This window comes from Phascolarctos cinereus, unplaced genomic scaffold (assembly GCF_003287225.1).
Source record: "Phascolarctos cinereus isolate Bilbo 61053 unplaced genomic scaffold, phaCin_HiC Scaffold_5;HRSCAF=322, whole genome shotgun sequence".
Classification (NCBI taxonomy): Eukaryota; Metazoa; Chordata; class Mammalia; order Diprotodontia; family Phascolarctidae; genus Phascolarctos; species Phascolarctos cinereus.
In genome coordinates this window covers 88,699,395-88,712,914 of record NW_027555958.1, presented here as the reverse complement: position 1 = coordinate 88,712,914, position 13,520 = coordinate 88,699,395, and the positions used below count along the sequence as shown (strand labels likewise).

Below are 13,520 nucleotides of genomic sequence, written 5' to 3'. Positions count from 1 at the left end.
GCATCTCTAGGTCTTCAGAAAGTGTTCCTTTGACATCATCAGGGTTCATCATGATAGGAGCATAGGCACTGATGATGGTGACATGATGTTTTCCTCCAAGTAGCAATGGTTCATTCTGCTGGTAGGCATACAAGCTTGTTGACTAGTTTTGGTTGCAAAACCTACACCAGCTTCATGGTGCTCCTCTTCACTATGGCCGCTCCAGAAAAATGTTTATCCAGCTCAGACTTCAGTAAGCTCTCCTTCATTTGCCAGCCTTGTTTCACTCAGGGCTATTTGCATGTGATACATACTGAGTTTTCTCACGAGAGCTGTTTGTTTTTCAGTTCTACTGGATTTCGTGTTGTCTGTAAGTGTGTGCACATTCCTTATATGGATGGTGAATGGAATCATCTTTGCAAATTTTTTGTACATTATTTTGTGTTTCAACCACAGGGTGGGATCCCCACCTGCCATGGTAATCAGGCCAGAGTTGGGTAAGCAGACAATTTTTAGGGCACCTTTTCTAAACCCTTCCTCATACCAGGAGGTCAGCAGTGCAGGCTGCTCAGACACCCAGGTGGCTGCCAAATCCCACTGCTGCTTCCAGTCAGAAGATGACCCTATGGCCTAGGCCACCCCTGTGGAGGGGTGTGACTAAAGCTCCCAGTGTATCTGTACCTGCTGCTTCATCACTTGCCTGTTTCCACAGGACTTTGAAAATGGTAAAAATAGTAAAATGGTATGGGTGATGTCTTGATTCGTATATAAATTGGATTTTGGTGAGGCCGAGATGTATGAAGTCGTTGGCCTCACTCTTTCTTCCAGAGTCCTCACAGTCCAGTAGCAGGACAGAGTCAAGATGACTGGTGATGGCTCAAGATGCAGTGGATGGCCTTGGCATCTTAGATGTCTAACCAAGCTCTAAGTGCTCCACAGCTCCTGCTTTAGCTGCTTTCATGGCCATTGGAATAAATTGTTCTCATCTGCCTGTTCCACCAAAGGAAGTCTTCACATGCTTGGGGTAGACACCCTTCCCCCCACAATTCACCAGCAGGTTTGAGCTCCATTGGTTACCCTCAACCTGGTTTAGCCCCTCTGCCAAAATGGTTTACCTGGGTGTGGCAGCTGTGCATGCTACAGCTTCTTGGAGCCACAAGGAAGAGTTAGGTAGATCAGGTAGACCCCAAAAGTGAAAAGCAGTTCTGAAAAGGGCTCAACAACCCTCACATCAGATGTACTGGTCTTCCCTGAACACACCTTATGCCCTATTAAGATGAATAGTAATAACAAATAAGTACTTCAAGGGTCTAAGCCTTATTGGTGAGAGAGAACCCCTCCCCTGACATACATACGGAACTTTTTTTATATTTTAGTGGATGTCTTTGAGGGTTTCTGGGACTTAAAAATTCAGACAACTTGGTGATAAAGCAAATAATACAAATCCTAATGCCAGTACTAATAGATTATCCTTTCTGGGCCCAGACTTAGTAATCAATGCAGATTATTCAAGAAAATGGTAGAAACTATTCAACATGTCCTTGGAGGCTGCAAAAATTGAGCACCAACAGAATACTGGCTAAAACTTGACCCATTTTATAGAATAACACAACAAAAGCTTGCTAACCTTCCTTCCTTGACAGATTACAGATATCCAAACAATAAAGCTGTATTTAGGAGGATATCTACCTCAAACAGTGAAGACTTCCCCCTGCTGGATGGATGGATGAGATTGTGCTTAAAGCTTGGTAAGACATCGAAGACGTCAAGGTCATTTACAGCATCCCAGGCCTTTGCCAGTCATCTTGGTTTTTGCCTTGCCACTGAAGAGATTGAGGCTGAAGACTGTGCAACCCTATTTAAATCCAATCGTGCTCTAGTCAAGACGTCACTCTGTGATGACACTGGTCCTCTTCAAAAATGAAGGACAAACAACAACAACCCATATAACAAATCCAAATGTTAAAATATCTTTGAGAACGCAACTATAGATGTACAAAAACTTAAGAACATTTTTCTTAGCCATCACCATACAAAATACTCATAACTTCTAAACTGCATGACACAAAATAGCTATCAGAATATAGATTAAAATTAAAGTATATATCAGAATCACATGGGAGCAGACTTTCATTGAGAATATAGATGTTTATATCCCAATGCTTTTTTCCCACTATAAAAAACAATTGTTTCATATACCTCTGCAATACTATGTAGAATATTAAATGTAAACAAAAGTAGTAACATATCCTAGAACAAAAAAGTTCTAAACTCTGTTTACAAATATGAGAATGAGATCATTATCATCATCTTTTTTCACCTGCTTAAAAGGCTTCTGGGCCTATGGTGCTGACCACTACAGCAGGCAAATCATGAGTATTCATGAAATGGACTGAAGATATGAATGTTTTCTTCATGTACTCATTAATATAATGGGATTTAAAACATTATCAGTTATACGTAAGTGCTTCATACTCCTTGTTTCCAAAAGTGTCCTTGGCTTCAAGACTTACGGTGACATGTTGGAGACAAATGTGGGGCAATCATGACAAATAACTTCATCCCTAAATGGTGATTAGATAAAATGGAATCTAAAATTGATGAGTTATTTATATCTAAAGAGGGTAAACTTGAGGTCATTAAAAATTTTCACTTAATACAAACTCCGGAAATTCCTCCTAACTAAAAAAATGGATGTAAAACAAAAGCAAAGTTTCAAATGATTTTAAATGAGGGTTATACATAGTTAAATTTCAGAAACCTCTTTTGGGGTTTTATAGCACAAATCCAATTAGCAGACCAAATGTACCAAAAACAGAATAACTCAAAAAAGCTGATATTTGCTGGAATGAACATATTCTCCTATGATATGTGACAGAAAGTATAAAAACAGTTAAGGACCTGCACGCAAGACTATATTCATCAGTTGTTGCCAACATAACAAACACAGAAGGAAAGGTAGAGCTGTCAAGAAATAATCCTAAGGACAGGCATTAAATGCCAACATGGGAGAAGCAACTTGAGATAGTTAATAAACTAACTCAAACATGAATGGAAAGCCAAACATAGCAGAAAACTTGAATTCCGTATCACACAGCATCCAGAACAGAGTCCAGAAAACAAAACTATATGTGTGTGTGTGTGTGTGTACATATATGTATATATATTTTAGAAATTCTAAATTCCCTTAGTCAGCAATTGAAAGCAAACGTTAAATGGATTTATTATTGTTATTGTTCAGTCATTTTCAGTTGTGCCTGACTTTTCATGAGCCCATTTGGAGTTTTCTTGGCAAATATATTGGAGTAGTTTGCCATTTCCTTCTCCAACTCATTTTACAGATGAAGAAAGTAAGGCAAACAGGGTTAAGTGACTTGCATAGGATCACACAACTAGTAAGTGTCTAAAGACAGATTTGACTCAAGAAGAAGAGTCTTTCTGACTCCAGGTCTAAGATTCTATCCATATGGCAACTAGCTGCCCCATTAAAAGGATAAGGTGATAACAAAAAGTAAAAGCTATGCAAGAACAAAAGAAACAATTCAATATCAATTAAAAAAAATTTTCTACAGAGGCTTGAGAAGCAAAGAAGTCTGAGGAGGGAGAAAACCTCAGAATAAGAAGCACGTGGAAAATGAATGATCATTTATGTGGTCACAGTAAGTTGAACACAGTGAAAATACAGATTGGATCAAATGCAAAACAGAAACAACAGAATATTTATATCAAAGGAGGTGACTGGAAATCGAGGGTGTGTTTCCTTTTAATGAAACTAGAAAACAGTTGGACCAGATGAGATAAATGATTATTGACTCAAATGTATTGTATTGGCAAAGCAGTTACTTCTCAGATGCAGCCCTGATCCTATCTTTCTTAACAAGAGACGTTACATATCTTGCTAACAAAATATTAGAAAACCAGTGATCCTCCAGATATGTATTATGTATTTGTGTGCTATAGACAAAGCACTTTTACCTTGTATTACTAAAAATCTATTAAAATAGCCAGCAAACAACATATTGGCTGAAGAGATAAAAGGATATGCCAAAAAAAATTTCCAGGGTCAAAAGAATCAATCACTATGAATTGTATAATTATTAGAACAAGTGACCCCAAAGTGCTGTGACATTTGTACTGCTTTTATTGATTTATTGAAAATCCTTTGTTTTGGTCCTATACTCATGGCTTTTATTCCTATGCTACAAATACGTTAAATGAAACCAAATATAATGAAAATGTTAAAATGTTTGATGTTCAAATCAAAAAGCGTTTTCTATTTAACACACATCAGCAACAAAATATCAAGACCAGTTTATATAAAATATTGCATCTTTTAGGGAGATAATTTAAGCTTGTTGTGGTCTTTATATCCTTAAACCCATTATCATCTCTCCCAAATAGAACTGAGTATGATCACCAAATTGAAGAGGGAGTCATACCAAAATGTTTTATCACTTCTAGTATGTAGGTAGATAACAATTTGGATCTGTGTCTCCAAGAGTCACTAACCTGTTTATTCCCTTTAATTCAGCAATACCATTACTAGGCATATGTAACCCAAAGTGATCAAAGAAAGAGGAAAAGGACCCATATATACAAAAATATCTATAATAGATATTTTTATAGTAGCAAAAAAAATTTTGAAATTAAGGGAGCCTATCTTTTGGGGAATGGCTAAAAAATTATTGTATATCAATGTAATATGATATCAGTGTACTGTAAGAAATTATTAAATGTACAGTTTCAGAGAAAAATGAGAAGATTCACATGAACTGATGAGTGAAATTATCAGAACCAAAAAAACAATTTATACAGTAACATTATTAATAGTGAACTAGGAGCATCAATTGATACAAAAATTTGTTTGGTCCTTTGAGTTATTCTTGAATTCTGGTCATTATAATGTTAAATGGGTTACACAGAACTGTTAAGTGTCTAAAACAGAATTTGAACTAGGGTCTTCCTCATTTCATCTTTTTTTTTCTCTTCACTGCAACTCAGATGCTTAGAGAAATTGCAGAGAAGGTGCCAGTTTGCAATGACAGAAAAAGATGTTCCCACTGAGCTGCCTACTGGTAGCTAGGTGGCACAGTGGATAGAATGCAGGGCCTGGAGTCAGGAAGATCTGAGTTCAAATTCAGCCTCAGACACTGAACAGTTGTGTGACCCTGAACAAGTCACTCAACCCTGTTGTCTCATTTTCTTCCTCTGTAAAATGAGCTGGAGAAGGAAATGGCAAACTACTCCAATATCTTTGCCAAGAATACCCTAGATGGGGACATGAAAAGTTGGACACAACTGAAAGGACTGAACAACAACTGAGCAGCCCACATTATTTAAATGATGGATCTGGGACAAAATAGTAATGAAATGCACCTCTGCCCTTGAGGAGTTTACAAACTTGTGGGTAACATAACACTAGCATGTATAACTAAACTTCAAGGTGCGATGTGACAAAACACCCTAAGATGTACAGAGTACTATGGGAATTCAGAAAGGGGAAATACCACAAATGTTTCTTAAAAGGAAGAAATACTTTAGATTTCTTATCTGATTATTAATGATTTATGGCAAATAAAGCCTACAAAAATGAAGGAATGAAAAGTATTTCTTATTTACTACTTGCCAAGTGCTGTGTTAAGCCTTGCAGATACAAACACAATAGCAAGATAGATCCTGACTAAAAGAAGCTTATGATGAAAAAACATATAGGGGAGCAGTGACTAAGGAAGGGACTTGTGGTCTGGGGAGGCACAATTAGTGGAGAACAACAGGCAAGTTAACTGAGATTCCTTTTCTAGAGGCATTGATAGTGTCCATTTGATTATAGTTCCTAGAATAAGACATAGAAAGCTGGTATTAGGGGAGCATATGTTCCCACGGTATAGAATGGAGAATTGGGAAGGAAGGTTAAAGATGAGGCTGCATGGGCCAAGGAAATACAGAATCCAGTGACTTAGCTTCTCTCATCCGTGGTCTCTAATCATAGCAATAGTGGTTTATGTCTGAAGACCTAATCTATAATCACCTATAATCTTCTTAGGTAACTAGCAAGAGTTCTTCTATTACACTACTTTTACTTTGCTGTTAGCAGTTTCAACTTCTTAAGAGGCTGTGTGTAATATTGCTCAAAGACATATATAATCAGCAGTATGGAAAAGAATACAGTGATCTGGATTGGATGACTCTAATGGGTGGTTGATAATAGCAGCTGATTCTTTCCAGAAAATCTTTTCGAAACTTTGAATTTTGCACTTCAAAGTCTTCACTAATAGTTAGACAATAGTTCTCAAGGCTATCACCAGACTACTAAATATAACTCTTACTTTCTCTTTAAAGCTATCACAATCAAACCTTGTCTGATTATCTTAGCATGTCTGTTTTAAAGAAAAATATTTAAGTTTGCTTAAATACACACACACACGCACACACACACACACACACACACACACACACACACACACACACACACTGATTTCTTGGTTCTTTTATTTAATTGGGAAAGTAAAGACAGAGAGATTTCCAGCTTTGTCCTACATCCTAAGTACCCCAGAAAGAGGAAGGGAAATAAAAGAAGCAAAGCTAAAATAAGAATAAAACAACTTCCTCTTGGATAAATTTCTAAGGGAATTTTGTGAATACTCCCTTCCTTTATATTGAATCTCCTGCAAAATATTGAAAACTTTGTTCAAACATTAATAAATCATTCAAGGGGACCTTGAACACCTTCCTAGTTCTCATTGAGAGTAAGCATTTAAGCATTTTTATTGGGCATCAACAGTTGGCTGCCATGTTGCCCTATGCTCAATTCTTTTGCAGTTATTTCTGCCATATTAATTCTGGTTGAGTTAACTGTGCATTGATGCAATTTGTTACTGAAAATCAGCTGTTCTAGGAGCAGGACATCTAGCAAATAATATATTGGTCAGTTCAGTAATACATATAGACACAAGTAAATAGGCAGATATTTAACTTGAGTCTCATTTACAGGTTTAGTGAACTCACTTAACTCCTTTAATCAAGACATTTAAGTTCAGCGAAACCCTTTATAACACCAGTGTTGGAGACACAGCAGCTACTTTGAAACTGTGCTATATTAGGTTTATATGATTTGTAGCTGTTATCAGGGCATGTGTCTGAAACTGTGTAGTAAAAAGTCATTGTTCAAAGGGCTCTTTAGTAATATCTTGGTTGGTCCCCTAGTTTTATGGTCACCTTGCTCTGATAATCACCAATCTGAGTCCTTACTTTAGTTTTAGGAACAGGGATAGGGACCAGATCTTTGATTCTATTAGCGCAAGGAACTCCTAGCTGAGCAAATCCCCTCCACTGAAGCAGGTCTGCACCTTCTTTGTAACTGAATTTTAGAGAGTTATATTGGGTTTTGAAAATTTAAGTGATTCACACAACCAGTGTATGTCACAGATCAAACTCCTCTCACCTTGTATAGCTCTACAGTATGTTGCCGCTCCTCAGCTATTCTCATGTGCACAATACACTAGATTTGGGGCTATTGACCTTTAACAGGATTTTAATGCTCTTATTTGTGTTACAGTATTGAGGTGAAGTCTTTGAGTGACACCATCAAGAAACTTCTAGAAGTTCAGTGGCTCACAGTTTTGAAGCCACCCATTTAGACCATAGGATCTTAGCTTTTTGTCGATAATGTCATATAATTAAAGGTAAAAATTTTTAGAGATTACACCAAAGTCTAGGTGATTTTATCTTTTCTCCCAAGGTACAACTCATGTTAACATTATTTGGTGATATTTTTCTACTTGTACATCCCTAGACAAGTTGTAGAACACCTCAGAATATCTGTCATGCTGAACGGGGCTGGTAGAGTCATTGTGTGGCGCTGCAATATGGCTTCTTCCCATTTTTTCTGTGAATCTTCAAATAGGCCTCCTAGTAGAACTGTAATAATTTCAGCTAGTTTTAAACATCATCTAGTTAATCATCCCAAATACCTGAAATCATATTATTATTAAGTTTCGACCATACTCTATTTCATTTCTTCTTCATCATCATCATCATCATCATCATCATTCTTACAAACAGTATATGCTTTGTGATCCAGGTCAATCTTTTTTCAAAGAAAGAAAAAAAGAACTTATGCCTTTGGAATTGTATAAGAAAGCATTTTCATTAGTCTTTTACTCTCACTTTAATAGCGAATGGTATTAAAATTATTATTACCTTTTATGTCTTGCAAATGCTACTGTTTACAACACATTTCTCATCCTGTCCCTAAATAATGTTGCTTGCTCATTATACTTCTCCCTAGTAATCTAACCCTGAATAACAGGGTTGCAGTTTGGACTGTGGCATATACTGGCTGTGCAAGTCATTTAAAGTCTCAAAACTTTACATAACTCTCTTAAGTTACAAAGAAGATGCAGATCTGCAACAGTAGAGGAAGTTTGCTCACCTAGGAGTTCCTTGTGTTAACAGAATTAAAGGTCTGGTCCCTATCCCTGTTCCTACAAACTGACTAAGTGAGGACTCAGAATGGTGATTATCAGTAAAGTGAAAACTTCTACCTTCAATGGCTTTCTCATTCTTTTTAGGCCTCCCTAGAGTTTTGGGCAATTATCTCAAAGTAGCCTGTTGCTATCCCGCCTGTCCTTCCTCTGTACCAGTATAATTTGTCTGCTTTCAGAAGCTTTCTGAGATCCTTGACACCTAGATTTCATATGCTTTGCCTCATTTTTCAGTCTTAATTTTCTCTGTCTTTAGGATGCTGAATGGCATATTATGGTCATATCCACAAATAATATTTATAGTACTTGTAAAACCTTTAAAAGCTTGTCACTTCCTTCCTCTTCAAACATTTGTTTCATTGTTTTAAAAATTACAAGGCTTGTTAAAACAGAAAGAAATAAGATTTAACCCCCCCAAACAGGGTGATTGTTGCTTAAAAATTGTATTTGCTATCAATTTTCACAAGCTCCATCAGCCCCAATAGTGCTTACTCAGTTTTTGAGGGAATTTTTATTGGTGGTCTTTTTGGGAGGGATGGATGGGCAAAGTTACAACTAGAAAACCTAGTTAGTCTGAGGGAATAATGAGCTACATTCTTGGGGTTCATTAGCACTAGTTGTGGGAACAAATAATAGACAAGGCAGTGTTTTATAACATCAGGATGACAATCCATCTTTCAAAGCTAGCCTAATAAAGCCCACTGATGATCCCCAGCAGAGTACAATTTAATTAAATTTTCCCATTAGAGGACTTCTTCCCAATCCTCCTCAGCACCGTAGATATTAATTCTCTTGTTTCTTTTTCTACAATACAGATGCATTGAATCTTCGTAACCGGCAGGTCATCTGTGTCACACTCAAAGTCCTTCAGCATCTGGTTGTTTCAGCTGACATGGTGGGTGAGGCTTTGGTGCCCTACTACCGACAAATTCTCCCCATTCTAAACATCTTTAAGAATATGAATGGTGAGTTATTCTAGTAGTCACTGTGTCATTTAAACCCTAAAGCAAAGAGTAGCTTGGGGGTAGGGTTAATTAACAACACAGTTAGAATTTATTGCTGCATATAAACCCAAATCCGTTTGGAGTTCTAAATAATGTAACCCCCACCCCATCTCCTGCTACTCCCTAAGGATGCAGTAAAATTAACAATTTCATTTATTACTCCTCACACGTACAGCTTATTTAACACAGTACAGAAGCACTGAAGCAGTTCTGTAATCTCCCAATAATTAAATTGTAAAGTTTTTTAATAGTCTTTTGAATGCATTAATAAGTTGCAATGTTTGTCTACTTTTTTAGTTATGTTTTTATCTTAGATTTTCTATGCAGAAATTTTCCTATCCTCTGGTTTATGATCATATTTTTTAAATGAAAGTAGTGTTCTTAATGTGTAGAAGGTGATTTATTATGAGTTGTTATTTTTATATTCTATCATTATTATAAAAATAGATACATAGAAGCATTCAGTGACACATTTTTTAAAAGGAAGATACTAACATTTCTCCATTTGCTTTGAAACATTATTTTCTAAGTCAAATTTTGACCAAGTAAAAAGAATCAAGTGGGTTTTTTTGTTTGTTTGTTTCTCATACAAAGTATAGGCTGCCTTGACATTCCGAGGCTCTTCTTATACTTGTTTGGAAATATTAATAGAGTTGTTATGATAAAGGATCTCCTTTGTAAGCCTCTTGCTGTGGTATATACCCAATTATCTCCTATGCTTTTAACTTTGCGGTTTGATACTAATTTTGTCAATATTTGAAGTTAATTTCTGATAGTCATGTTAGAATTAGGGTTAGAATTAGCCATGTTAGAATTGGAATGGATTAATAATTAGAATTAGACATGTTAGAATTAGTGGACTACCACATGGAAATCTTGAAACCTAATCTCTCCCTGGAGTCAAGGAAGATTCAAACTGAGAATTCTGGGGGATGAAGGGCCTATCATCTATGAAAATTTTGATACATTATCTTATAAACTCTCATTTGAACTGTATTTACTTGGCAACAGAATATTTTAGAAGAAATCATGTAGTTATCTGAAAAGATAAAACCAACTGCTTGATAGTATGGTTGCCATATATATTTTATATCGTAAGGTCTTAAATATAAGGAGCTTATGCCAGACATTGTAGGATCTGTGATGTAATTAGTAGATGTGAGTTGTGGTAGATGTTCAAGTGTAGGTATTAATTTGATTTCTTATGCTTAAAAACCAATCATTTCAATAATAGTCATTTTTCTTTTTGAAAAAAGCCATTGTTATTTCTAAATTAGTAAAACAAAAATTTTCTCTGTATCAATGCTAAAACTGTGTAACTAGTCATACCAATTCAACATGGGCTTTGTTTCTAAATTGAGGTCTATAAAGGAAAATGCACTCTCAGAAATGATAACTTAAAGCTTCTAATATATAAAACTAAGATTTGTTCAACTCAATATCTAGAAAATGGTTAAGAGGAAACTGATAATGCTAGACTTGGTCACAAAGCTAAGTCTGATTCATTCATTTTCATAGCTGTGTGATCATAGGCAACTCACTTAAATTCTTTGAGTCTCAGTTTCTTCTTTTGTAAAGTTGGAATGGTAGTGCCTGAGGTATCTACTTCAGAAAATGGTTTTGAGGCTCAGGTGAGATAATTATGTAAAATGCTTTGCAGATTTGAAATCAAACCAATTCAATGCCATTTATTAAATGACTACTATTCCCAGGCACTGGGAATGTAAAGATAATAGAAAGGAGAAAAAAATCCTTTCCTTAAGAAGCTACCAGAGAAAACAAAATAAGTACATATAGGTAAATAGTTTCTTTATAACATAAATTAGAAAGGAGCAGGGTATGCAGGGCAAGGCAAATAGTAGCTTGGGGGATCAAGAAAGTCAAACTCTGTTGGCACTTGAGCAGATCCTTGGAAAGGGGTAACAATTCTTTGAGCTGGAGGAGTGAAGGGAGTACATTTCAGGAATGGGGAAAAGCCTACGCAAAGGCATATAAAGAAAGGAGTCATGCATGCAGAATAGCAAAAAAGCCAATTTGGCTATAACATAGGATAAGTGATAGAGTGTAATGTGTAGTAAACCTGCGTATTATGGTGCTAGAGCAACAGGACTGGTTATTCAAGCACAGAGAACAGTGCTGAGATGAAGTGGTTAACTTAACAGGATTGAGATTGGGAAAGCAGTGAGGTGGAAGGAAGGAGAGCAATGTTGATAGCTTGGGTGGGATTTGAAGGGACTAGAGATCATGTTGAGGATGCAAAATAGGACTAGGAGACATGAGGCATGGAAGAAGATGGAAAGATAGGAGGTCATGGTGGGATAGATTTCTTAATCATAGAAGTGGAACAAATAGGGTTGATGGTGAGATGAAACACAATACCATTTATGTGTGGGGCTAAGGTAGAGGAAAGGTACAGGTTGAGTGTGGGAGTTGATAAGGTTGATGAACTAGAAGGCCAGGGCATTTGAGGCGACGTAAGTATATATATTGACCTATGAGCAGAACATAAAAGCAGAACTTGGGGAAGAAGGAATACTTAGCAAACGACTAAAAACTTTAAAAAAGAAGGGGCAGTGGCCTTGGGGGCTAGTAGATAACTACAACCAGAATCTAGATCAGGTGATGTAAATAAGTGGAGTGAACCTCTTAGAAAGATGTTGCTGTGAGTGGTGGCAGGCTGAGGGAGTATATGGTTTCATGTGTGCAGATCTTGACCTCAGCAATGGATTGCTATAGAGAAAGAATTTGTGGCCATTTTCCTATGTCCTACTAGAATGGTGACAAGAAATTAGGACATTTGTCTGTCCCTACACAGAAATAGTGATGGCTAAAAATGAATTAGAGCAAAAATGGTGTACTCTGGGACCACTTAACATATTCTTATTAAAATAATTTTTAAGAAATTGTAAACCTCATTAAAATATCATCTTGAAATAGTATAAAACATAGAAAAATCCTGTTTGGAGCTTTTCTAAATGAGGGCATTAGGAATTCTACATTAGAACTTTTTCTGTGCTCAATATGTTTCTGACATTTAGAAAAAATATTAGTTTCAGCTTCCATTCCTACTAATCTTAGAAACCTGTCAGCAAAATGCCAGGATACCATTTACTATATTTCCAAAGGGTCATATTAAAAAACTGGAGCATTCCAGCAATAAAAACACAAAACTATTCTTCAAAAGGGCCATTTTTACTAGTAGATCCAATTGCAGGACTAGAAGCTTATCAGAAGATTTCTAATTACAATAGCACTTTTACTGCTAAAATAATTTAGCTTTAACAACATTTTTCACAAATTCTCTTTTCAGGATGATGTGGTTTTGATTTGGTATCTAGTGTACTATATAGTATGTTATACAAGGCATTCTATAAAATGGTTTCAATCTTTACTAACCAATATATTTGTTATATAAATTGTTAGATGATAACAATATATGGGTTAAGGGTACATATTTTCAAAAGGTTCATAAGGTCATAACCTTAGAAAGAGACCTTAAAGATCATTGTGTCCAACATGGAATTATCTTTCTATAATATTCTTGACAAGTGATCAGCCAGCTTCTATTTTAGAGGACAGGAAACCTACTAACTCATCGATAATCCATTCCTTTTTGGATCAGCTCTTACTCTTAGAAAGTTTTTCCTTCTAAAGTCTGTTCTCTGACACTATATAAAATAAATATTATCTCTCTCCTATATAATAGCCTGCTAATATTTGAAAATGGTAATTGTGCCTTCTTTAAATCTTTTTTTCCAGGCTAATCATTCCCAATTTCTTCAATTGTTCTTCACATGACATAATTTCTAAACTTTTTGTCATGATGGTCACCATCCTCTAATGACTATTTGCTCTAGGTTGTCAATGTTCCTTTTACAACAGGGCTACTAAAACTGAACATAGCAATCCAAATGTGTCTTAACTAGGGCAGAGTATAGTAGAACTACCACTTACCTTGATCTGGATATTGTATTCTACTATTGTAATGTCAGATTGCTTTAGTTTAAGGGGAACCCTATCATGCAGTTAAACCGTATTGAACTTGAAGTCAGCT

The 13,520-nt window shown here is 36.0% G+C and overlaps 1 protein-coding gene across 4 annotated transcripts in view; it reads left to right on the top strand.

Annotated features, from left to right (window-relative positions):
• PACRG (parkin coregulated) overlaps window positions 1-13,520 on the top strand; it is a 627,029-nt gene that overhangs the window by 342,319 nt on the left and 271,190 nt on the right. For all 4 annotated transcript variants that reach the window (XM_078156751.1, XM_078156752.1, XM_020986761.2 and 1 more), the window contains one exon: window positions 9,278-9,427. In XM_078156751.1, coding sequence (XP_078012877.1) covers window positions 9,278-9,427 — 150 coding nt within the window. The remainder of the gene's footprint in view (window positions 1-9,277; window positions 9,428-13,520) is intronic.